At 44.1% G+C, this 23574-nt stretch overlaps 1 protein-coding gene across 1 annotated transcript; it reads right to left on the reverse strand.

Moving 5' to 3' along the window:
• Nucleotides 1-1266: 1266 nt before the first annotated feature.
• Nucleotides 1267-22335, reverse strand: CFAP52 (cilia and flagella associated protein 52). Its single transcript, XM_088523472.1, has 14 exons — nt 22272-22335; nt 21233-21432; nt 20349-20485; nt 19594-19722; nt 18422-18521; nt 17843-17959; nt 9597-9697; nt 8433-8603; nt 6524-6672; nt 5677-5822; nt 3303-3454; nt 2599-2701; nt 2218-2329; nt 1267-1442 (listed from the first exon to the last, which is right to left on the reverse strand). The coding sequence occupies exons 1-14, from the start codon at nt 22333-22335 to the stop codon at nt 1267-1269; spliced, it is 1857 nt and encodes a 618-aa protein (XP_088379598.1).
• Between the last annotated feature and the right edge of the window lie 1239 nt (nt 22336-23574).

The raw sequence follows: 23574 nt of genomic DNA on the forward strand, positions 1-23574 counted from the left end.
CTTAAATCCACTGCTTGAGACTCCGTTAATAAGAGCAGAGAAATTTCAGCCAGAAATAATATGGTTGCAAAGTGTTGGATGGACAACATATGTGCAGAGATACCCCCAGAGCCAGGCCAAAGGTATCTACCCTTACTGTGCTATGAGTGACAAACATTTTCAGTGGCATGTAGAGAATAATAGACAAATCATATCCACAATTTGCTGTCCGCTACTGCATACCGAAACAGTTCAGGCTTTCAGTCCAGGTATGATAGTATTTGAAACTGCTTTTAAATCATCTTATTGTTTAAATAAAATGTTTGTAAGCATTAACATTAAAATTGTAGCAAAAATGTTACCTTTCCTAATTTATGACAAAATCTCCAGAGGCCTTCGATGCCAGCAAAATACATAGTTACTTCACTTGTATCACTTCACAGAATGGCTGCGTTTGAAATACAGTTTGTCCAAAGATCAGGGTATTTTAAGAGCTCTTGTTTCTCATATTAGATATGATACCAAAGACTCATTCTCAGACAAAATACATATTTCATACTTGCATTCGGAGCCCTAAACCCAAGTGTTCTAACGCAATTACCTCTGAAAAATCAGGCCGAATGACCAGGAGTTGCTCCAGATGGAGAAATCCAGACATTTTTGGAAATGACTGAACTCTTGAATCAGGCTTCTGGACAGACTCTTAAAATGGATGTCACAAAGGAGGAAGCCCCCAAATCCCTGCACGCCTTTGAAAATGCTGATTTAAAAGCTTAACTCAAAAGAGCTTCCTAGTTAAACACTTGAATTGGAGCTGAGGGTTTTTTTTGCCTAATCAGGTCCAGACAAATTAAAATGAACACAGAAGACTGAATTTACACAAGAAGTTATTCATTAAAGGAAGGGACAAGAAAGGGGCAGGGAAGAGAAAGAAAGCATGTGAAAGAGAGAGAGCACACATACCAGCAAGATATTCCAGGGGAGACTGCGGAAAGGTGGCAGTAACAAACAGCTAGCGTAATAAAAACAGTGAAGATTTTCAGAAATGATGGATACTTTCACTCCTATCTGAGAAAGAAGAACAGCAAATTCTTAGCCCCTCTGAAAAATCAGACCTAGTTATTCAGTGCTAGAAAGGATATCTGAAGGATCTGGTAAATTCATACCACAGAGCAGAAAAATAGTATCTCCTCTAATAGCAGGAATGCCTTAAAACAGCCTTATCTATAAAGGGAAGGAAGGGTGAAGCGCGGCCGGGCGGCAGCGGGCGGCAGCTCCCGCGGGCGGTCAGGGCGCGTGCGGGTACCTCCAGCGCAGGATGGCGCCGTCGGCGCTCACGCTCACGATGTACTTGTTCCCCGGGCAGATCTTGAGGCGGGTGATGCTGCCGCTGTGGCCCACTCCGACGTGAGTCACTTCCCCCTCGTTATAGTCCCACATTTTCACCAGATGGTCATCGCCACCTGCATTGGGCACAAAGGAAAAACAGACAATTACACAAAGTTCTGCTGGTTTTTTTTTTTTGTTCCCTCATCACAGGCTATGGGGTTCATCTGGTGTAGGAAGGGTGAGATACACTGTTTTGAGCATCATGGCAAAAACTACTTCTTTTCAACTGAACCGGAGAGAAAGTGTCCAGCAGAGTGCTCAGGATCGGCACCAGCAGATCATAGTCAGTTCTGGTCAGCAACTGGCCAAAAATACTAAGGACCTTCAAAAAATCCTTAACCAATGTTGGCCTACCAGAGTAACCTAAAGAAAAAGAATAAAATCCTGGTGCTGAACATACACAATACGACGGTTCCTCCATGCCTGTACGAGGCTCCCAGAAGAGATGTCATGATTGTGGGGAATGTGTGAGCCTGAGGCTGGATGGAGCCTGGAGTCATTCTCATTTGCAAAGCAACAAAGTCAGGACACTTGAACAGATCATTCAAGTGTATGGTGAACACTACTGAACTGAATGAAGTGCAGGATGAGGTGCAGCCTGGTACTCCCTCTGGGACACTTGAATCTTGTCTTTACCCTTAAAATACATCTTGCAGGACTGAACCATAGTAATTTCCAAGACTGATTCACAGCCTCTTTCTAAGGATTTTTCTTCAGTGATTCATTTTATTTTCCCCTGCAGCTGAACTTCATTTTTGTTCTTTCCTGCCCCACTGGGTGTTTGGTTTATTGCCTTGCCCTTCCTGGTGAATAGGGCCTCCTCTTTTCCAGTTTCACCCACCACCTCACCTGTGACAAAGTGAGCTCCATCTGATGTGATGTCCATGCCATTGATGGAACCTGAAGCAGATCCTTCCAGTTCCCTGATTGCAGAACCATCAAACACTTCCCAGTACCCAATCTACAGAACAGACCAAAGCCAAAGTTCAGTTGTGCAGAATCAGCACAGTGATTTCAACACTGCCCTGCAACATAAGCTTTTCCTGAGGTATGAGAGTTTTCTCCACTAACAAGGCCACTATTCCATAAGAAATCCAGGAAGTTCTCCCTAATTCTCATGGCCTGGCTTGATTATGGCCTTACTTGATTCTGACTAGAAACATGAAATGTTTGTAAAAAGGTTTGGGATTTCTGAATTGCTTTAAACACAATTCCTGTAGTTTTCCTTACCCTTCTATCTGTTCCACTGGTGATTATCTGGTACTCTTCAGGATGGTAACACACACATTGGAATAATGTGTTGGCTAGAATCATCTGATTTCTTATAAAACGCCTGCAAAACATCCCAAAAGAGAGCAAGGGGGTCAAAAACATTAAGCTTTCGAAGTCTGAACTATATCCACCAGATCTCTCTTTCTGCTTGGATATTACCAGGTACCAGTCTGAGCTCAGGGTTTCATGAAGCCTATTAGTGTCATCAGTTCTCATCTCTATTTCATAAGACTTTTGATCTGCTGTCATATGAGATGAGAATTTCTAATCTGGAATGCTTTTTAGGTGCTATGAACAATGCAAAAATGTCCTTATCTACCCCGTAACTCAGAAAGTCTAGGGATCTGCAGTGGCTAAATAAGACCCACGCAATGTTGGAAAACAAGGCTAGTAGGAATCGTAGGAAAACATCCTCCCAATCCCCTTGGCCAAGCGGGATCAGATACAACAAAACAACTCTGAACAAATGTTTGTCTAAACTCTTCTGAACAGCTTCTAACGCTGTCGACTCTACTTTCCCTGACTTGATTGCTCTTCCCAGTAATTTTCTTTTCCCTTGCCTCCCTGCCAAGTGATGTCCCAAGCGGGACACAGTAATCCAGCAGACACATTATGAGCACTTTAAGGCTCTTGCATCTTTTTTTTTTTTTTTGTCTCCTTACACAATATCCCAGATAATGCATGTTCCATCAAGGCTGGCTGTGACACATTCTCGGTCATTCTTCTTGATCTTGATACAGGACACGGCAGATATGTGCTCCTTCAGAACCTCCTCCAGCTTGCGAGTTCTCTCACCAATCTCCCAGACCCTCACCTGCAAATCAACAACAAAGATCTCTTGAACCACCTGCTTCTGGCAGAGCTCAGGTTGATGCCTGAGGCATTCCTGAAATCCGAGTTTCTCCTACAACACGGATGACAACCAACTCTCAGGGGACTCTCCTTGTTTTTCTGTGGGTTATTCATAAAGCTGGCTCCTAAAATTGAATGCAGTTCTTGAGACTGTAATCCATTTTGCTCAGGAATTCCTGACCATTAACCTTTAACCTTGCTTTTGGCAAGTCCCCACTGTGCCATGCTCAGTCTACTCATCTCTCATCAGGCAAAAAAAAAAAAGAAAAACAAGAAATCTACTCCATGATATCTTTCCAGGGATGCTTTAAAGATCAAAAAGGAAGGATTATGAAAACTGAATGTAAAAAGCTGCCTACTATTTGTGCTACATATAATGCCAGCAAGTAAGTATAAAACAGTTCTTCAAATCTTTGATATAAAATATGTGTCTGAAAGCACTTTTTTTTTTCCCCTAGTGATGGTTAACAATAGAAATCTTCTTGCTTTGAGGACCTGATTCTTCAAACTTCTGATATGGAGAAAATGCACTTACTGCCCAATGAGTGCCAAACTTCATGATACCAATTCATTTTTACATCCCATTAAAGTCAGATCCAAGTGAAAATGTGGTGGTTTAGATAATGGCATCAAAAGCAAGAGCTGACCTTTCATGTTTTGAAGCCTCAGGTTGAGTCACCTATGGGATCTGGATGCCCAGTTTCCGCTAGCTAAATGAAACCAGAACATCCAGATCTCTTAAGCAACCCTGAAAGTCACAGCTTTTGGATGATTGATTTTGATGGATCCATTAGCATTTCAGAACATCTTTTCATGCTCTGGATGAATACTGCAAGTGCTCCCCTGCAGTTCCTGGTTCTACTTACCCGACCTTCTAGCTTTAATTTTGTCTCTGCTGCCTTTTGCAGTTCCGAGCTCACCTAACCAGGGCCTGTGCCATTTCGTATGTGTTTGTACAGAATCTAGGTCTTCTGCCTTCTGCATCCTCCGGTGCTAATCACCCAAGATACTTAAGTGTTTTTTATTAGTGAAGGGCTGAAGTGTCTCATCATCTCTAATGTTTTCATGCAGTGAGACAGGACACTGCTGCTGTTACAATTGCACAGAACGAGAGTGGTTCCAGGATTAGGATATTAGCCTTGAGATTTGAAAGATCTAAGTTCAATTCTTCACTCTTAAAGCCTTTCTTTGCAATCTTCAGCATGGCACTCACAAGACTAAGGTTAAGGTGCACAAACAGGATTCAGGAACCTTAAATCAGGGTGTCAGGCATCTGCACACTTAGGAAGTCTGGTTCTGAGTATTGCCAGGCTTTAGAGGTGAAGTCTGAACCAAAGCAAGAAACTGAACAAGAGCTTTCCAAGCCTAATTACTTATTTTTTGTTAATACAAATGAACGAAGCTGTGTTTAAATTATTTAGACTTTGTGGGAGAAAAGAAAGCATAGATAGATCTTTTCATAGATTAAAAAGGGCCACAACTAAATGAATTGCGTGGAATAGCCAAGAACAAAGTGTTTGTTTTTCTATTTCTGGGAAAAAAATTCTTGAAGTGCACAGCATGATGCCTATAACATATTTTCTGATTTTTGAGGTTATTTGTATTGGAATGTCTTCATAATTGCACAAGAAATCAAGTTATTATTGGAGCCTTTGATTAGCACCACTACCTCCTAAGCCAGCAATTGCCACCAAAGAAAATCAGGAGGTTCCCCATAGACAAAATAGTGATATAAAGTACACTTTGTGCTATTGATTTTTAAGTTTTTTTTTTTAAAGAGGGAGAAAATTAAATGAATTCATACAAGTCAATTTGGACATGACTAGGACTCCCGAAGGAACGACAGAAAGAAAATCTGTGCTCTAGACACAGGCTTGCAAACAATGACTACAGCAGATAAGCCAAGTATGAGACGCAAAGGAGCAAAAAAGGGTTAAGAGTATGTTCTGCATTAGAAGGATTTTCCAAGACTACCTCACCGGAAGAAAACAGCGCATTGTTTTCTATTCCACCCTCTAAGGGGAAAAGATTTACATGTATCAAGGGCTAATATTTTAGAAATGAGGCCTTTGCTTAAGCAAAATCAGCCAAGAATAGCTCACCTCCCAACTAAGGGGGTTCAGCCAATTCCCATGTCCTGTGCCGAGAGCACAAAACAGCTCCCAGGTTTTGAGCACAAGTTACCTGTCCTTCACCTCCTCCGCTGATGATGCGGCGGCAGCTCCTGGTGGCGGCGATGGCCGTGACGCCCAGGCTGTGGGCATGGTCGATCACGTACATCAGCCGCCCGGTTTCCGGCATGAAGGCGCGGATCTTTCCGTCATTCCAAGCTGATGAAAACAAGGAAACAGAGGATCGGGACTCATAGACACTTTCTTCATACTATTCTGTCTTTTTCCTTTCCAAAGGAACCCTTTTTCCTCTTTTTTCCCCTTAATTCATGTATTTAATTATTAATTATTTAATTATTAATTCATTATTAAGCTCCTTTATAATGCTTACACTGTTAAACCACTAGTTTATATATGGAATCACTGCAGCCTAGAGCTGTATTTCCAAATAAACTGCTGAAATGTCATTCCTTTGTGGTTTGGCCATGAGCAAACAGTTTTGGTAGCAGCAGAGGGGCAGCTTTGCTGCTCTCAGTAGCTGAGCAGCAGTAGTCCCTGTGTAGTCACTTTGTGTAGGGCAATGGGTAGGGCAGATTTGTGCAAAAGGTGCTCTGCATACCTCAAAAGTTAGTATTTCGTATATGGCAAGGTTAATAGTTTAGAAGTGAGTCTTTTGCATAAAGTTGAATTGAGTTTTGAACTGCTGGAATTCAGAGCCAAAGCAGGCTCTCAAAATCTTGCCTTTTCCATATATTGCAACTATGGGATTTGGGGTTTGTAAAGCAAAGCTTGTTGGATCAGTTGTGAACAAATGGGCTTTGGGGTCACAGAAATGAACTGAAATAACTCTCAGTTTAAACCTTTCCTCACTCTAAACACCTAAGGACTGAACTTTACCATGGGACAGGACCCATCGTTACCTGAAATGATGCTCCTGCCGTCGCTCATAAACTCTATGGCTCGGCAGGTCATGTTGGGGATGACGATCCGGAGCAGCTCCCTGTTTTCCGGGGTGTGCCATACCCGGATATCATTTTTGGAGCAGGTAGCAAACAAGTCAGAAGTTCCCCTGGAGAGTGCAGAGAGGAAAGGCAACGTGGGGATGGCACAGGGAAACGGCTCCCTTATCAGATCTGAAATCACCCTTCAAAGCTTGGCTGTTTCTAATGCTCAGCTGTAATCTTCTCAACAGGGATCACCACAGTCCTTTGCCATGGGACCACCTTTCTGGCAAAAAACCTCCCCCGATTTGGTTTCAGTTCAAAGACTCATCATAAGGGGCAGTTAAATTGAAATTAAAAGCACTCTTTTTCCTTAGTTGAGGTTGTGACGGTTACTCCCCACATAGGATCTCTAAAAGACTTCGGATGTTTCTTGTACTACAGAGGAGTGGAGAGAGGGGCGCTGACTGCTCAGACTTAACGCTAGGGACTAACTCGAGGCTAGAAGGAGCGATTTTGCAACATCACCAATGACTTTGCAGCATGAGATTAATTCTACCTGGCATAAAATAATACATTAATTATGCATGAAGACAACCAAACCATATATTCTAGGGATATGAGAGCAAGTGAAATCTAGGAAAGGTATCACATTATTCTGTTCACCATCAACACCTGGAAAGATGAACCAGTACAGGGAAAACTGACAGAACAAAGTGCAGTCCCTTCAATCCAGGCTTGTGCAAATGCTTTGTAAAGCAGGGTAACAACAGCAGCTTAAACTGAAATAAGCCAGAACAGGGAAATTAAGTCTGTATTTCCAAATCAGTGCTATGCTCTGTTCAAGAGTGGGTAACAGACAAAAAATTTAAAACATATGCAAGGATGCAGTTACAGTCATTGCTAAATCTAGCTCATCCAAATAACTCTGACGCAGATGTACTAGTCAGGTATATTAGCATCAGATTACTCCAAAGCTCCCCATGATTTACTCATTAAATTAGAAGGATGTGGATTTTTCAGACTGGTGACAAGCAGGGAGGAGGGCATCTTGCACTCCTGATTTATACACCACACGTTTTGCTGTACTCAGGTAAGATGTGATAATTGGTGCCGTGTCAAGAAGGGATGCAACAAGAGCACATGGAAACCCAAAACCTCCTTCTGGATGAAAGTGCCATTCTCTGTTCAGAAAGGGGACAAGGGACCCATTGTTTGTATAAAATGTCACCATCCTGCTGCACACAGCACGAGGGAAGGTTTGCTGCCTCTTCCTGAGCTGAGTGCGGATGGAAGACATGCCAGCACCCCTGGCAATCCACCCTGCAGGCCTGCGATTAACCCATGGGCCACCTTGTCAAACACGAAACGACAAGTGAGATTGAGAGGGCTCCCAAAACATTTCACTGGGTTTGTTAGTCAGCTCTCAGCTAAGATTCAAGAGAGTGGTAGAAAAGCAGCCAGTGCTGCAGATACAAAGCTGAGCTGCAACACGATAGACAGAAGGAGCCTTTCAGGATTCCCACTGATGGGGGACTAAGTGCCCCAGGTCTCGTAGTGGTGGCACCCTACGAGGAGCAGGGACTGGGAAGCAGGGCGCTGCCATCACTGCTGTTATCCAAACACAAATAATTACCTCCTTTTTATTTAGAATCCTTTCTGTCGATGGATGATTTCGATTGATGATGTCAAACTGAATTGCCGCCTTCTGCTTTTAAGCAGTTGCTCCCCAACACCCATTTTATAGGTAGATGAAAGCATTCCCTGGATAAATCACCTGGAAAGGCATCTACTAGACTTTAGGAACTTGCTGCTTAAAAGGATTTACGTAGCTGTCTTGGCCCTACTTGCACCTTCCTCTCATTTCTTTGCAACCAGTTGTACTCACAGAGGAAAAACGATGTCGTGGATGGCTTCGTTATGGCAGGTGGCAATCAGCTCCTCCTTAAACTCTGTGTAATTAACTCGATAGATCTGGGACTCATTTGTCCCTGCAAAGAACTGGTGCCCCTGACCTCTACGCGTCAGGGAAGTCACGGTACCTTGAACTTGAATTTTCCTGTTAGGACAAAGCAGAAGTTTGGTCTGATGATGCTGACCTTGATATGTATTTTCCATCTTCCCTTTGTCCCTTTAGAGAGAGTCTTGATTTCCCCTTTCTCCCCAACATGCTTCATATGAGGCAGTGATGTCAATATGCAAAAACGTGCTCAGGACTAACATTTCATTCCCCATCACATTTGCTCCTACTTCATATGATCCTGCGTGTCCCGTCTGCAACTCTGCCAGGGCTTGAAAAGGCAGCACTCTGGGGACTGGACCAGGGCCTAAACTAACAGCACCCTGTTTATATTCTTGCTCATGTGCACTTAAGTATCACAAACTCAAGAATAATTGCAGTTTAGATCTTTTGGGAATTGTTACAAAATGGCATAAAGCTAAGCTTTCAGAACCATACACCTAAGCTGCCTGTTCAAACAATGCAGAATGAATAATTGCAAGCCCATTTTCAAATCACTTACTGGGCAATGAAGCCTGAAGCTTTCTGTTTGGCATGCAAAAAAAAAAGAGTTTTGCAAATACTCCAGTGCTTTGAGACAGTGACTATAAAATCAGTGGAAGCCCTCTTTTACAATCCCACTTCCTCCTACAAACACTTATCTTTTTTTAGATGGCAAACACTGCTTTCTAAGCTTACTTCCTAAGCTGGTGTAAATCAGCATACGTTTTCTGCTTTTGACAGACTTTTTTTTTTACTACAATTTAGAATCTGATTCCAAATGCTTAAAAGGTAGCAATGGTCATTTAAAATGAACTATGCGTCTGGCAATTTACTTCTATGTAAAAATATGCAGTAATTTTCAATCTGCTTCATTTTCATTATGCTGGAACCATACTGTTTATTTTAACAACACCGATTTTGTCCGCAGGATTGAAAAACTGAGGCTTATTTGGATTATGCTTCTTTGGGGGAAATGATTGGTTCTCATACTATGACTCTTTAGGGGAAGTTTCACCTCTACCCTCCTCATTCTCCCTTCTGCCGACTCACTTCATTGCTTTGTAGTTGGAGCCTTTACAGAGAGCTACAATCCCTCCTCCGGTGCCGACTATTATATCTCCTGTCTTCAGCAAAAGCAAAGCTGTGACTCCCTGGGAGAAAACAGGATTAAAACACAATTGGATGGAAGCAGAGTCTCTCTATTGATGCAGCCATGCTGAATAGCACAACACGGTCTTTATCAGGCTCCCCATGGTGTTACTTATGGCACTCAAATTTTGCTTTATCAGTATTCTTTGCATGACCTAGGCCAGAAAGTGATCCTCTAGTAGAGAAAATGGAAGAAAAAAAGTTCTTAGTTATAGGTACATATACACATACAGGTGTATAAATATATATATATGTACAGGACTAGTGTACAAGCACTTAAAGAGCAAGAGCAATAACCCCCTCATGAACCCTTTGGAGTGTATGAGTCTATATACCCTTAGCTTATTCCAGCAAACAACACACACATTTTTGTATTAGTGCCTCCACTTTTCCTTTCACAGGTTCTTCATCTGTCAGACATCAAAACAACAAAGGATAAAACTCAACAAATTCTCTGTGTCACAGACCTCTTTCAGTGCTTGAAACCCAGTCCCATCTTCCTGGTATTAGTAATAACAAATACTTGCCACAGAAAAACTTGAGAAACCAGCCAGCCCATCAGCACAGGTTTCAGCTATTTGCTAAAATTAGTACATTAACAGAAGACTGGTCACTGGGAAAAGGAATAGTGCTGTTTGGCAGATAAGGCACGAGACTACAGTCAAAAAAATAAATCAGTTCTCAGCCTTATCACAAAGTTTCCTGGATACATTAGACAAATCACTATCTCTCTGCACTAGTTTTGCTGTACGCAAAATAATATTGCCCTCCTACATAAGACAGCAGATTGATTCTTGAAAACCTCTGAGAGACCCCAGAATAGGTTAAAAGAGGGGTGAAACTGTCACTGTGGGGCCAAATCTCAGTATTTATACCCAGAAGAAAATTCTCTTTGTGCAGCATACAAACGAGTGAAATGGGGGGGCGGAAAAAAGGAGAGGAAAAAAAAGAAATGCAAATTCAATCCCAACTTGGATTTAAAGCTGAATTCCATCACTAGGTGGAAAGGAGGTCCCAAGAGGCACCTCTGCTCTTTCCAAGAGAGCGGGAAATGATCCCTGGTGGCTGCTCTGCACCAGCTGACGATGGTTGGAACTGCAATAGAGGCTCCAAACTGCATTGGCCACTATCTAAATTTAGAAGCAGTCTTGCCAATTGTTGTGATAGTACCAGTTACACAACAGTAAGATTTTTCCTTTAAGCCTCAGCTCTTAGGAATTGAAGTTTTCACTTAAAAGCTGTGCTTAGTGTTTCTTTCTTTCTTATCTTTTTTATTTTTTTTTTCCTCTGGAAAACAAAACTAGCATTTAGTGTTGTAAAAGCACAAAAAAGGGACTAAAAAAAATATTGAAGAATGATAACCAAAACACACATCAGAAGAGTTTTACATTTATTATTTAGGAAGAAATCACTGTCATGTGCTTGACTTGTGATTTTTGACACAGGCGGCAGTATTCTGTTTTTCAAAATTTCCTGGGAGATGTTGATGGCATTTTCTGAGTCCCCTGTTACTACAAACCCTTTAAGTTTCTTTTGATCTACTATTTTGTAGGGGATGTGCTGTCTGTGTCTGCAAAAGACTTTCATCTCAAACGCCCTTCAGGTGTAGCAGTTTTAGGGCACTTAGAAACCAAACCTGTGACTATGTAGTTTACATGATTACAGCTTGCTGCAAATTCGAATTTCTATAGTGCTTTCAACGTGGTTTTCATTTTTTTTCAATGCATTCCCTTTAATTTTCCTACTTTGGCAGGCAAGTAAATACCATTAACAGCAAAAAAAAAAAAAAGAGCCTCAAAGTGTTCAATTGCTCATGTTGCTAAGTTCTCAAAAATGTCAGAGTTTGAAGCACTGTGAGTAAACAGGTAGCTTGATATATAATGAGTGAAACTTATAGAGTCGAGCAGGTCACGTTAATGAGGCAGTGAATACTCTATTTTACATGCTATTTTATATGCTGCCAGGCCTTTTGTAGATGGAATACAGTCTAATGCAGAGGGTTAAAAATATCATCATTCATTAATTGCTGCTCCCCAAAAGAAACCACCGCTTTGAAGTATGATTACTACCAATAAAAACACGGGAGCACACGCAGCGCCCGTTCCCTGCCCTGCAGGGAGACTTGCTGGCTCTCACTCTGATCTCTTACACAGTGCTTTATCACCCTACTAGCTCTTCCACTGCACTTAGTTTAAATATTTTTCACAATGCAAACACTCCAGCTGTTGCTGCAAATGCATTTGCCAGAGCACGTCCTGCTCTGCATCTGAACAGCTGCCCTATAGCTCCTCAAGCCTGCGATGGGAATAAAAAATAATTTTACTGTTTATTCCAGTGTTTGTAGGAATTCACCTAAGTGTAATTGCATTTAGCTGGAAAACAAGTTGTTTTGTAATACTAGTGCACTACTCTGTGTACTCCTACTACGCCCCTCCAAAACAGAGACAAATTAATGACCTCTTCAGATCATGCCCACATAATAAACAAACTTTTTCATGTATCTATAAACAAAGCTCCTTTAAGGTTCATCAAAACTATTTTCAATGAATTTCATCTCTGCATCTCAATTCTTTACAGAACTGCTCGTCACGGGGTCATTGTTTCATGGTGAGCACGGGCTCACGCTTCCTTGGCGCCCTTGGTGGAAAAGGTTTGCAGGGATTCAGGATAATGTTAGTAAGCAAATATGCATCTTTCTGGATAGAAGTGCAGTGAAGTAATGAATCATAATGCTTAAGGTTGGCAGGGACCTCTAGAGATCATCTAGTCCAACCCCCTGCACACGCAGGGTCACCTAGAGCACGTGGCACAGGACTGCGTCCAAGCGGGTTTTGAAGATCTCCAGAGAAGGAGACTCCACAACCTCTCTGGGCAGCCTGTTCCAGTGCTCTGGCACCCTCACTGTTATTTTTTTTTCCTTAAGTTCCTGTGGAACTTTTGATGTTTCAGTTTCTGGTCCTTTCTCCTGTTCTGTCGGTGGCAGGGACAGGTCCCACACTGGGAGATGCGCAGCCAATCTCTGAGGCCAGGCAGCAGGGGAAATGCATGGTTAGGAAGGTTGAGATGGACCCCAAAAGACAGACTTTGGGCAAGCACCTCCTGCTGGAAAGGGCTCTTCTGAACCAGGCGCAACAACAGCTTTGCTTCAGGCTGCTCGAGCTAAGGGAATTTTTGGTACCACCTGCCAATCAGGGACGTGCTCCATTTTCAAGAGAGATACAAAAGATGTGTAGCGAAATACATACAGTTCTACAGGAAAACAAACAAACAAACAAAAAAAGTGATGACAACAACAACAGAAAAAAACCCACATCTCTCAGGGTTAGCACTATTATGCACTAAATTTTGTAGAAACCAGACTGCCTATCCTTTTGCACTGATAAATGCTCTACTTTCTATCTGATAAAATAGAGTACCTATTCTGGTATCCCAAGCTATGCTAGAATTGGAAATTTGTGACATAAAACACTAGATCCTGCTGTGTCTGATGAGGACTTGCTGGCATTTTTTTACAGTGTATTTTTTGTGTCTGGAGGTTTTCAGAGGGTGGACCAAGGAGAATCACAGTAAGGGGCTTGGAAGGAAGAACTGGAGGATGAAAGAGCTATTTTGAGCAATAGGGTAGGGTAGGAGCTTGGAGGGGCTATCTGTTATTTCCACATAGGGTCCTGAGTACAAATGGAGGGAGAAAAATGCACCACCACTGCCCAACATGTCCTTCTCCCTCCTCCTGGCATTATCACCGTATCTTAAGTAGATGCTTGAGTTGTTAAAACGAAATGGAGGTGGGACAGATCTACCAGCCAAGGTCTCGGGCACAAAGCTGGAAGTCAACTGTGGTGTCCACTTTGGGCTTTCACGTCCCCCTGGCACCTTGTCAGCCCCTTGTGTAGTGGAAGATCCTGTTTTTCCTCAGCTCTTCATTATCAGCAGCAATATCAGGTGAAGCCAGTGATGTGCCAGCGGTTTCTGCCACAAATTGTGTTTCTATAATACTGTTTTATAAGAAAACTGCATATGGACAAGATTGTGATCTGCCTTTGAGCATCTGGTTTCTTCAAGATGTCCTAGGATCCCTTCCAACCCCAAATTGCACAGCATCATGTTAATGACCCTCTCTGATCACTGCATTAGCAATGCCCTCAAAACAGAGAGCAGTTTCGCTTCAGAAGCACCAGCACCTTCACCTCAACCCAGAGGCACGGGAGGTCGGGACCTGGAACGGCTTCACACAGGCGCAGCTGCAACACGACTCCGACGGTGCCAGCGTTCCAAAGGGGAGCTGATAATCGCCAGGAGCTCAGTGTAGGAGGCAGCAGAGCTCGGGCGGGACACGGGTGTGGATGCCAAGAGCTGCAGGAGAACAGCGGGAAACGCAGGAACCCGGAGCGCTCCGGCGCGTCGCGGTGATGCGAGCGGAAAAACGGCCTCGTCCCTTAGTGGGAACGCGGAATTCCATCCCCCGCGTTCCCACAACGCCACTGGGATGGATGAGCCTCATAACTTCTCCCGCCTTCTGGAGTAGGTGAACAGTGAAACATATTTAAAGAACTCGGTGGCTTTTCACATCCAAGTTATACCAGGGATGGGGGCATGTATCTGGAATGCAAGAAGTATGACGTTTTGATGGGAAAACATGTGAGTTTTATACACATGTGTTGGTACAAGCAAAGTCCAGGAGGTTTGGAAAAACAAGTCCAAATTAGCTTTTTGGGGGGAGTTTGCTGCTGAATTTTTCTTAGCGCTCTTGTTAATCTTGTGTTTTCTCTCAAATAACAAGATCTACTTCTTTCTAGGACAGCTTTCCCCCGGCATTCAGTACATTCAGCACTTCCACCTGCAATTCTTCCCTTGTTTCTTGCTGATTTGCAGTGTTTCCAATAGAGCAACAAAATATATTCAACCTTATTTTGTCAGGGAAGCACTGGAATTCCTTAGGTATCACCCTCTCCACTGGGTATAAGCTGAGAAACTACATGAAGTCTTTTATAGCAACAAATAAAGAGAAACAAAGAGAAAATGTACTAGCCAGTGCTGATTGTTTATCACCACAACTCCCTGCATGCAGAATTCTTGGCAATGAAAGACCAAAATTACCTTATTCAGAAGATAACTCCTGTCTGGGGATCCCCATGCTCAAACCCGTGAGTCCCAATTGCAGCCAAAAGAACTATGTTAAAAGGACTTTATTAAGGTTATGAAGTTAAGCACTCCAAAGTTAAAAAGCAACAGAATGAATGCATCCTGTGCAACCTTGTTGTGTCCCCACTGCATAGATTTTCTCTGTATATTTAATATATTTGTATATGTATTTTAACAAAGTCTTTAGGTATATGATCTAGGCTATTTTTTCAGCAAGACCTCTGCCTCCTCAGTGAAAAAGCTACAGCTACTCGAGAGATCAGTCAGGAGGGGTAAAACAGAATAGGCTGTGCTGAGAGGACACAAATAATCCATAATGAACAAAGAGGCAGAAGAAGAGAACAGATCATCTCTTGGCCAGGAAACCTTCGTGTTGTCCAGAAGAACTGAATGTGAGAAATCACCTCTGCCAACATTCTCGTGACGCTGAGTAAGTCATTTAAAAAACTTTTAAAGTGGTGTCTAGTGTGTTGCTCATTTCTCCAGCGCCAACACTGACACTCTGGGATTGATTTTCAAGCGCATGGAGCATTGAAACCTGTGAATAAGGTCAGAGGAGTCACGCGTGGATACAGTAAGAAGCTACACTAGTACCATGGCCAAAACAAGAGTGGGGACCCAACCTCTCAAAAAGCATTCCAGAAATCAGCGACCAGCAATCTGCACTTCGAGGTCTGCGCGCTTTAGCACAAGCTAGCTGCCACAGAAATGCCATTAAAGCATTAGTTCAGAGCATTCACACTTATTTTTGATGGCAGTGCTCAGTAAGGCAACCCTGGAGCACATATTATCCTCTCGTTTCAATGGAATATTGGGCACCTGCTTGTTAATGGCCACCAATGACACAAGTCTTCTGAGGGAGGCAGTATCCAAGAATCACGGCATGGCCGAGCCTGGAGGGCTCTCTGGAGAGCACCTGGTCCAACGTCCCTGCTCAGAGCACGGCCAGCTAGAAAACAAAACACTGGAATGCAAAGAAAGAACCTACAGAAATTGCACCTTGCAGGACACAAGTCACTGACGGACCTGGACCGTTTAGCTCCAGCACATAGATTTCCTTCTCTGAATGAAGGGGGGTAACTGAAACCAGGCTGTATCATCAGGCTCTTTGATCCCCTCAACACAGAGGAGATATGCTTTATTTGTAAATTTTCACTGTTTTGCTGATCCAAAGAAGGGAGTTGCCTCTCTCAGTTGTACTGGCAACAGTTTATGAGGCCCTGCTGTAAGATCAGTGAAATTATCTGGGGAAGAAAAACGCTGTTCTCAGGGTTATCTTTCAGCTGAATCCATTCTTGATCCACTATAGCCCTACAGGCAATTCAGTTGGCTCAGCTGGGGCGACAATAAACTGCAGCAATAATGTAGCATGAAATTATGGTCTCAGGCAGCTTTGGTTTCATTGCAGAAACCACATAAACAGGGCACAGCCTGTTCTGTTTCCCCGACCTTTCATCCCTTCGGCTCAGCTTTATTCTGCTTCTTGTTCTCCTCCTTATCCTTATCATGGTCCCACTCTTATTTTCTCAACAACTTGCAGGATTTGCTCCTTGTTCGTCGACGCCAGCTGCCCCTGTGCCATGCTAATTCTCACTTCAGTGGGTCACACTGAGCATGTGCCAACTGCAATTGCTGTTTACTGCCTGTCAAATACAGGAAAACCTTCAGTAAATAATCAGCAAAAGACACATCCCTTTTAGAAAGGCCATTCCATTGCCAAATTTCATATCTGTTTTAAATAATTTTGAAGAGAAAATCTCCTGAATGGAAAAGAGGAGGAAGGACTGGGGAACAAACACAGAAACCTGGTACTTTTCCAAGCAATTGTAGTGTTTTGAAGTTTTTCCGAAATGCTTTTCCTGTAGCAGGCACCTGGCCTGGAAAATTACAGAGCAGGCAGGTCAACAGATCTGTAAGATCCAAATATAGGAGTCTATAGTGGAAAGTATGGGAAAATCTCACTGCTAAGCATTTTTACCATTCTCCTTTAGAAACAACCTCTGTCTAGCTCTAGCTAGACCCTGTATCTCCCTGACATCAGGAGAAAGCAGAGAAAATGCAAGTCTTTCTCATTTTATCATTTACTGCTAGAGAATAAGCCAGGAGAAATATTTATTTTACTTCTTCCTTGTGGTCACTGCAGCCACCTCACTACTGTTGGAGAGACTTGGACCTGCATCTCTGGAAGCTTTTGAGAGCAAAACTGTGACTCATTAGGAGCTCACTGACTGTGCGACCTCTTCTTTCCCAGTCCGGTCACAGGAGAGGTGAGATGCATAATTTTTGAGGGTAGGGATATTTTATTTTCATTCCCACTGCAAAGACAGAACAGGAAAGGAGAGGGAAAAGAAGTTTCTTGCCTGACTTACAGTTAAATGATGTTGCTAACAGCATGTTAGAAGAACCACATCTAATATCCAGTTCCACCAAAAGGTATTTCATTGGATTCAGATGGTCAAATATTGACTGTCGGACATTCAGGCTATTCAGCAGGTGCTACATTTAATCTTGGTATCCTACTTCTTAAGTTCAGTGAAGAAAAAGGTAACAGTGATGCTGAGAGAAAGTACCAGTGAATTAAACATGGAGGACTGATCCATCCAGAGGAAAGAAAACTGCCAGATAAGTCTCTTGAGGCAATTCTTGTGCACAGATAAAAATATCAGGAGTTACTGTATTTTTATGATTGTTTCCCAGCTTTTTATTGCTCTTATCAAATTTAATATAAGCAAAAACTTCTAGAAGCGCACAGAAGATTCAGGTGAAACTGAAATTCTGACCCAGACAAAAATGAACAGAGTCAAGTCAACAATCTCAAACTTCAGGATCAAAATTAAGACATTCCCAAAGACAAATTCCCAAAATTAAGGCATTCCAATTAATAGCACAGAGCAAGGGTTAGTTTTTGAACCAACTTGGTAATGGTTCTCCCACGTGTTGCCCTAGTATCACCGACTGACAAAGATGAAAAGCAGGGAAAAAATCAAGTCAGAGCTGGCACTCACCATGCTGAACTTCTCCTTCTGAGGCCCGTAGTCACTCATCAGCTTGTTGTTGGGGTTCAGTTTCAGGACATCACCACTTGATGTGCCAACATAGAAATAACTATCATCATCTGCCATCTATAGGAAAGTGCAAATTAAGAGATCAGGGTCCAGTTACTCGATGCTTGTACCCAGCATAGTGCTCTGCTCTGTAAATACCTTCGCTGGGTGCATTGCCATGATTTCACTTGAGGGTATATAGGCAATGTTTTCATCTCAGCACACACACAAAATCCACAAATCCAAAGAATGGAAGGCATTTTTCTAATTAAATACACATAATATTTTGAAGTATAAGTTGAATTCACTGAATGGTAGAGCCTCTCCAGCTAAAATTCAAGCTGCATCTCCTCAGAAGTGTTCAAAATACTCTTTTCTCAGAGGGAAGAAGTTATGGGGGACTGTCTGTCATGAGACAAGATTTAATAGCTTCATTGTCATCATATATTTGGTACTTCCTACATTACTGTAATAGCTCATGGTCTTTCTGTAGTCGCTTGAGAGTTCCTCATTTTAGCCACATAATTTACTCTAACTTACCTTAACGCATGTGATCACTCTTTTCAGTTGCCCTGTTTGGCATTCAGTTGGTCGGATTTTTCTGTTTTTAAGATCCAGTTCCCATACTCGAATGGTCCCACTGTAAGAGAGAATATACTGCAATCAAATCTACATATGCAGAAAAATCCAAGTTCTTTTACTGTCACAAGAATTAGAAAAGCTTTCACTAGGTCATGTTATTCTGAAATTTTAATTAGGAGGAAAAAGAACAATATAGCATATGACAAGAAGGAGGCATATGAAGGAAAAAAAGAAAAAGAACTGTATCAGAGAGGGAAAAAGTAAATCTGTCTTTTCTGCTGTTTTTATGGTAACTTTTACCAGATAAATCAAAAATCTAAAAGATTCAGCAGAAATATTATTAGGACTGTGGAGGAGCATGTAACAACCTTGACACTTCATTTCCCAAAGAGACATGCACTGTGGGAATCCCGTTTCTTAGACTAGGAAATGAGCACTACAGGCCACTTTCAAGTATTTTCTAGCACAGTTTAATTGACAACACAGGAATCAATATAATAACTTTGCACACAACCTCCCTTACATTTTACAGAGAATTAAAACTGCCAAGACCAGCACTTGGCAACTGCTTCCAAGACTATCTGAAGCTGCTCCTCGATTCAGAGGGGCTGTAGGTCCTCAGCACCTTTAAATGTCAGGCTAGATAGATGAGGGCTGTACCAAATCCAGGCAAAAATGTTGTTCTTTGTATCAACTTTGGTCATAAGCCAGTAACCAGTTGTACACAGCATCTGGGGAGGACAGGAGCCCATCCAACACCCTGCGAGATACCATTGTTTCTAATTAATAAGCCATTGTTCAAGGCCTTCATTGACTGCTTGTCTTGTGTAACGCTGGGAACTAAATATTTTAAACACCGCCCGGGGAATGCAGCACCAACTCCTGCCATGAGGCAGAAGTGACGCACGCTGGTCCATGTGCTGCCTTGAAAGCAGCTGCTTCTGCGAGGAACAAGCAGAAATGCCTTAAAGGGACAAGTTAATGGATTTTCATAGGTCCATTCAGAGCAAAAGGAAAAACACTCGAATGCTGCCTTGCCTAACTTGTGTTGTACTTAAGTGAAGAGCCTTCGGAAAGGGAAGTGGTCTATGGGTTTTCTAAGAGCCCTGCTCATGTAAACAAACCCTTACTTCCCAGCGGTGACAAACATCTCATCTCTGCATCTGGAGAACGCCAGCACTGTAGCATTCCCGGCGCTGCGAGCCGACGCGGGGCTGCCGCACACGGCCTCTCTCTTGGGAATGCTCCACACAACCACGCTGCAGGAGGAGGAGAGGCATTAAGGAGTTTCCATTTTATAAACATGACTTAAAAAACTTGCCACAAAAACACAAACAGGCCTATTTTTCTGCAGTCAGCTGTTAGACAAATATACAATAAAAGTAACTTTGTGGATATTTTATCTAAGAAAATTCCTAACATAATTACTAGGAATTGCAGTTTCCACCCCGTTGTTAAAGTGGGAAAGTGTACTTATCTTAAGGATTCTGTTGACCAAGAGTCCAGTCATATTTTAGGGCAGTGGTAGACACTAATTTAATGACTTTTTCTTCCACCCTTACTTGCTTGTTGAAGTAACCTTTTGGTGGCATTTAGACTTTCTCAGGACACCCGAGTTAGCCAGTGAACAGCCCAGTCTGCACATCCCATGCGGGTGGCAGTGCCAGCTCGAGAACTGGCTGTTCCCCCTCTGCTTCCCACCAGCCGCTGGCTCCTGCCCTAGAGCCCCCTCCCGGTGGCACCAACCCTGCCTCCTGCCAGGAGGAATGGGGAACGGGGTTGTGTCCGGGGACATCCTGAGAAGGGGAAAGAGCAAAATTGCCAGAAGAGGGAAAAAGTGCAATATTCTTAGATGTCCTACCAAGAGGAAATTGGAAATTGTTACCTGCCATCGTCCTGGCCTCCCAGCGACACGAGATAAAGGTCGTTTGGTGAAAATGCTAATCCTTCAATTCTACCCTTATGAAGTGACAGTCGAGCAAGTAGCTCCTGCTTCTTAAAATCCCACAAAATGATGTCTGCCTGAGGCCCAAAGCAAGAGAGGGGAAAGCCCAAGCATTAGACATAACACGCTGAAGTCCTCTGGCCTGAAAAGGCTGAGTTACAAGGAGCCTCGCTTAAGGTTCCCTTCTTTCCAGCCCCAAGTTCGATGGATATGAACCCACTTCAGATTAGGCGCTGTACCAAGTGCTATTACAATGCACCAGTCCAGCAGCTCAGCCTTATTTCAGAAACAAAAGTTTGCACTCATATATTGATCTATGGAACAGTACTGGGCTTAGATTTTTAAATAGTGGCTATTGGCTCAGTTCCTTTCCAACGTCTCAGGGTCTTTTCCACCAGACACCAAATAAGCCATAGGGAACTTCCAAGATCTAAAATTGTTGGTACTTGTCAAGGACTTCTGAAAATCCTAAGCAGCCCTGGAAGTCAGGTCCCGCTTTAAATACGATGGCATTTATTAATTAATGTCAGATGAGATTTGGGATGCCACCTGCTCATGACACTTTTGATAAAAAGGCCTGGAACTAAGAAATGCCTTAACCTAGTTACTTGATCCTAGAGGGAATGTTTAACACCATGTAAAATATAAAGGCACATCCAGCAAGAGAGCGGCCACAGCTTCCCACCACCTGCAGTGCCCTCCCACTGTAGGCATTTGTCTTCCAGCAGAAGATTTATTCTTTAAGCAAAACGTGTTCCCATCACCGGCAGGCCAACTTCAATCTCCACGGGCAATTATATGGCTAGAAATAACGCACGATCCACCTTGAAGCCCATGAAGGTGACTTGTCCAGAGGCCACCAGCATTCCGCTCTTCGACACCACCACGCAGGAGACGTTGTTGGTGTGGCCGTGCAGGAAAGTCTGCTTGCCGTTGGCCATGCCTTGAATAACCACAGTGCATCCCAGGGGATAGAGAATATGCTCCTGATCGGGGTGGCAAATGAGGCCAGAAAGTATATGCCCTGCAAGAGAAAGGAGGCAAGAGAGCTGCTGCTCTCCGAGCCGCGCTGGGCCCTCAGGCCCGTCTCTGCCCTGGCTGGGGCAGATGGCCCCAGAAGAGCACTCCCGTCTCCCGCTTTGGGCCACAGGGACCTGCCTCCTCGACCTCTCCATGGAGAAGTCCCTGCTGGTCACGTTTCCCAAGAGAAACCCTCTCATTTCTCAGTGTTTACCTCACAGGCAAAAACAAGAGGTTTCCATTTCCCACTCAAAGCAGAATAACCCAAAATGAAATGCAAGGGTCACCTTCACTGTTTTGTTTACAAATTTAGAAGGGGCCCTGGGCTTCTGGCACGTAATGGGAGATTTAACGGGCCCAAGGGTCTGAGCACTTCATGACACCGGGTTCACGGGAGCACCTGCTGATTCATGACAGCTGCTTTAGGGGCTCACGTTGCCGTGACCTGCATCAAAAAAGCCGCAAAGCTGCAAATCTCCCCAGGGAAGGAGCAGCCTGCAGAGCCCCTGCACCTGCGGGGTGGTTTGTGGCCGCGCTTTGGGCAGCCTCGTGTGGTTTTATTGCAAAATGAAACGTGTTTTCACTCTGGCAGGGTGGGTAATAGGGAAAATAAAAATGCAGTCACTCCGTGAAACTCTTCTTGCTCTTAGCTTTGGATTGTCTCTCCTCAATTCCCGTGTTTCGGAGCGGGTGACGGGGAGGAGCAGGGAACACTGTGCGTGCCAAACTGGCCCCCATGTCACCCCCGCCCCAAACCTGCCCTCATGTCACCTCGCCCCCCAGGCTGCCCCCTCGGCGCCCCAGCCCCAGAGCGGCCGCCGCGGCGGCCCCCGCGCCCGGTACCGTTGAAGCCGATGGCCGCCTGCAGCTCCAGCTCGGCGCCCGCCCCGCCAGCAGGCGCCGCCATCGCGCTGTGGACGCGGGCGCCATGGAAACGGCGCCTGCGCACGCGGCTCCCCGGCGCCACCCGCCGCCATTCCGTGTCCCCAGGTGCCCCCGTGCTCCCGGCCTCGACGGCCTTGGTCACGACATGGCGGCCGCGCGGCCCGGCCGCTCCAGCCTGCCCTGCTGCTTCCGGCCGGGTCCCGCTCCCGCTGCGGCACCACCCGCACGGGGAAGCCCGGCGCCGGCCTGAGGCCCTGCGGAGGGCCCTCTTGAGCCTCCCTGCCCTTCTGCTCTTCTTTTCTTTTTTCTTTTTTTAAAAAATTTATTATTCTCTAAGAGTTCTGAACTTTATGTGGTAATGGAATAAAGCGCAGGGAAGAAAGCGCTGTAGCCTCCCTTTTAAAAACAGCAGACACTCATCAGATCACAGGCACCCAATGCAGTAAGTGCCCCACCAGTCGCTGTGATTTACAGTCCAGATGAGCGGCTGTCGCACATGTTCAGCACCTGCAGCAGCAGAGGCGTCCACAACCTGAACGCTGCAATCCCAATATCTCGTGTTTTAATGCAATAGATGGGACCTGCTTGCCCAGAAACGCTCTGAAGGCCAGAGGCTGCAGAGGGGATTCCTAATGAGGGGCCAGGCATCTGGTTCTTCCTCTGCATCTCTGGGTGGAGAAGAGAAATAGAGACTGGGAAGGGAAGGGGGCTCTCAAGGGAAACTCAGCTAGGCAGAAAGTCGTGTGCATGGCCCCAGAAAGAAAGAAATATTGAAGATGTCTTAGCAGAGCTCTTTAAATGAAGAAAAATGAGTAATTCTCCTGTGCTCTTTCACGTGAGTTCAGTGAGGCCAGGCAAGAAGAGATGTGGGTCTCATCCCTTTACCTCCCCTTGATATGTTTGGAAGCCAAGTAATGGCTAAGGCTGCTGCATAACTGGCTGGTGTGTGAGCTTGCTGCTGCTGCTTGCTCCTCCCCATGCCCTCTTGGCACCTCTGGAGCCGTTTGCATCGAGGTAGCGATAACTCCTGCTCTGAAGAGCTTGGGAAATGGCAAGAAAGATAAAGCCACAAATGAAAAACACACTTGGACGTGGCATAGACGCATTTTCATTCTGCAACTAGAATTATCTTTGCACAATTTATGTACAGTCCTCCCGCAGGGGTTGCATTGTCTCAGCTGGCAACAGTTAGATGTTCCTCTTTCATATTTTAAAATGTTGTCGCTGTTACCCTGACGCTGGGTAATCTGGGCACGTTGGT

The sequence above is a fragment of the Tinamus guttatus genome, unplaced genomic scaffold, assembly GCF_059628265.1.
Source record: "Tinamus guttatus ecotype Peru unplaced genomic scaffold, ASM5962826v1 Tinamus_guttatus_pri_ptg000188l, whole genome shotgun sequence".
In the NCBI taxonomy this organism is placed as follows: domain Eukaryota; kingdom Metazoa; phylum Chordata; class Aves; order Tinamiformes; family Tinamidae; genus Tinamus; species Tinamus guttatus.

Bases quoted from the DNA above. Each gene is read 5' to 3' on its own strand.
- CFAP52 (XM_088523472.1), bottom strand. From the start codon at position 22,335: ATGGCGGCGCCTGCTGGCGGGGCGGGCGCCGAGCTGGAGCTGCAGGCG. The intron at 17,960-18,421 runs GTAAGTTAGAGT...ACTTTCCTATAG, and splicing joins GAGTGATCACATGCGTTAAG to ATGGCAGATGATGATAGTTA. The intron at 9,698-17,842 runs GTGAGTGCCAGC...GTTTTCTCCCAG, and splicing joins AGAAGGAGAAGTTCAGCATG to GGAGTCACAGCTTTGCTTTT.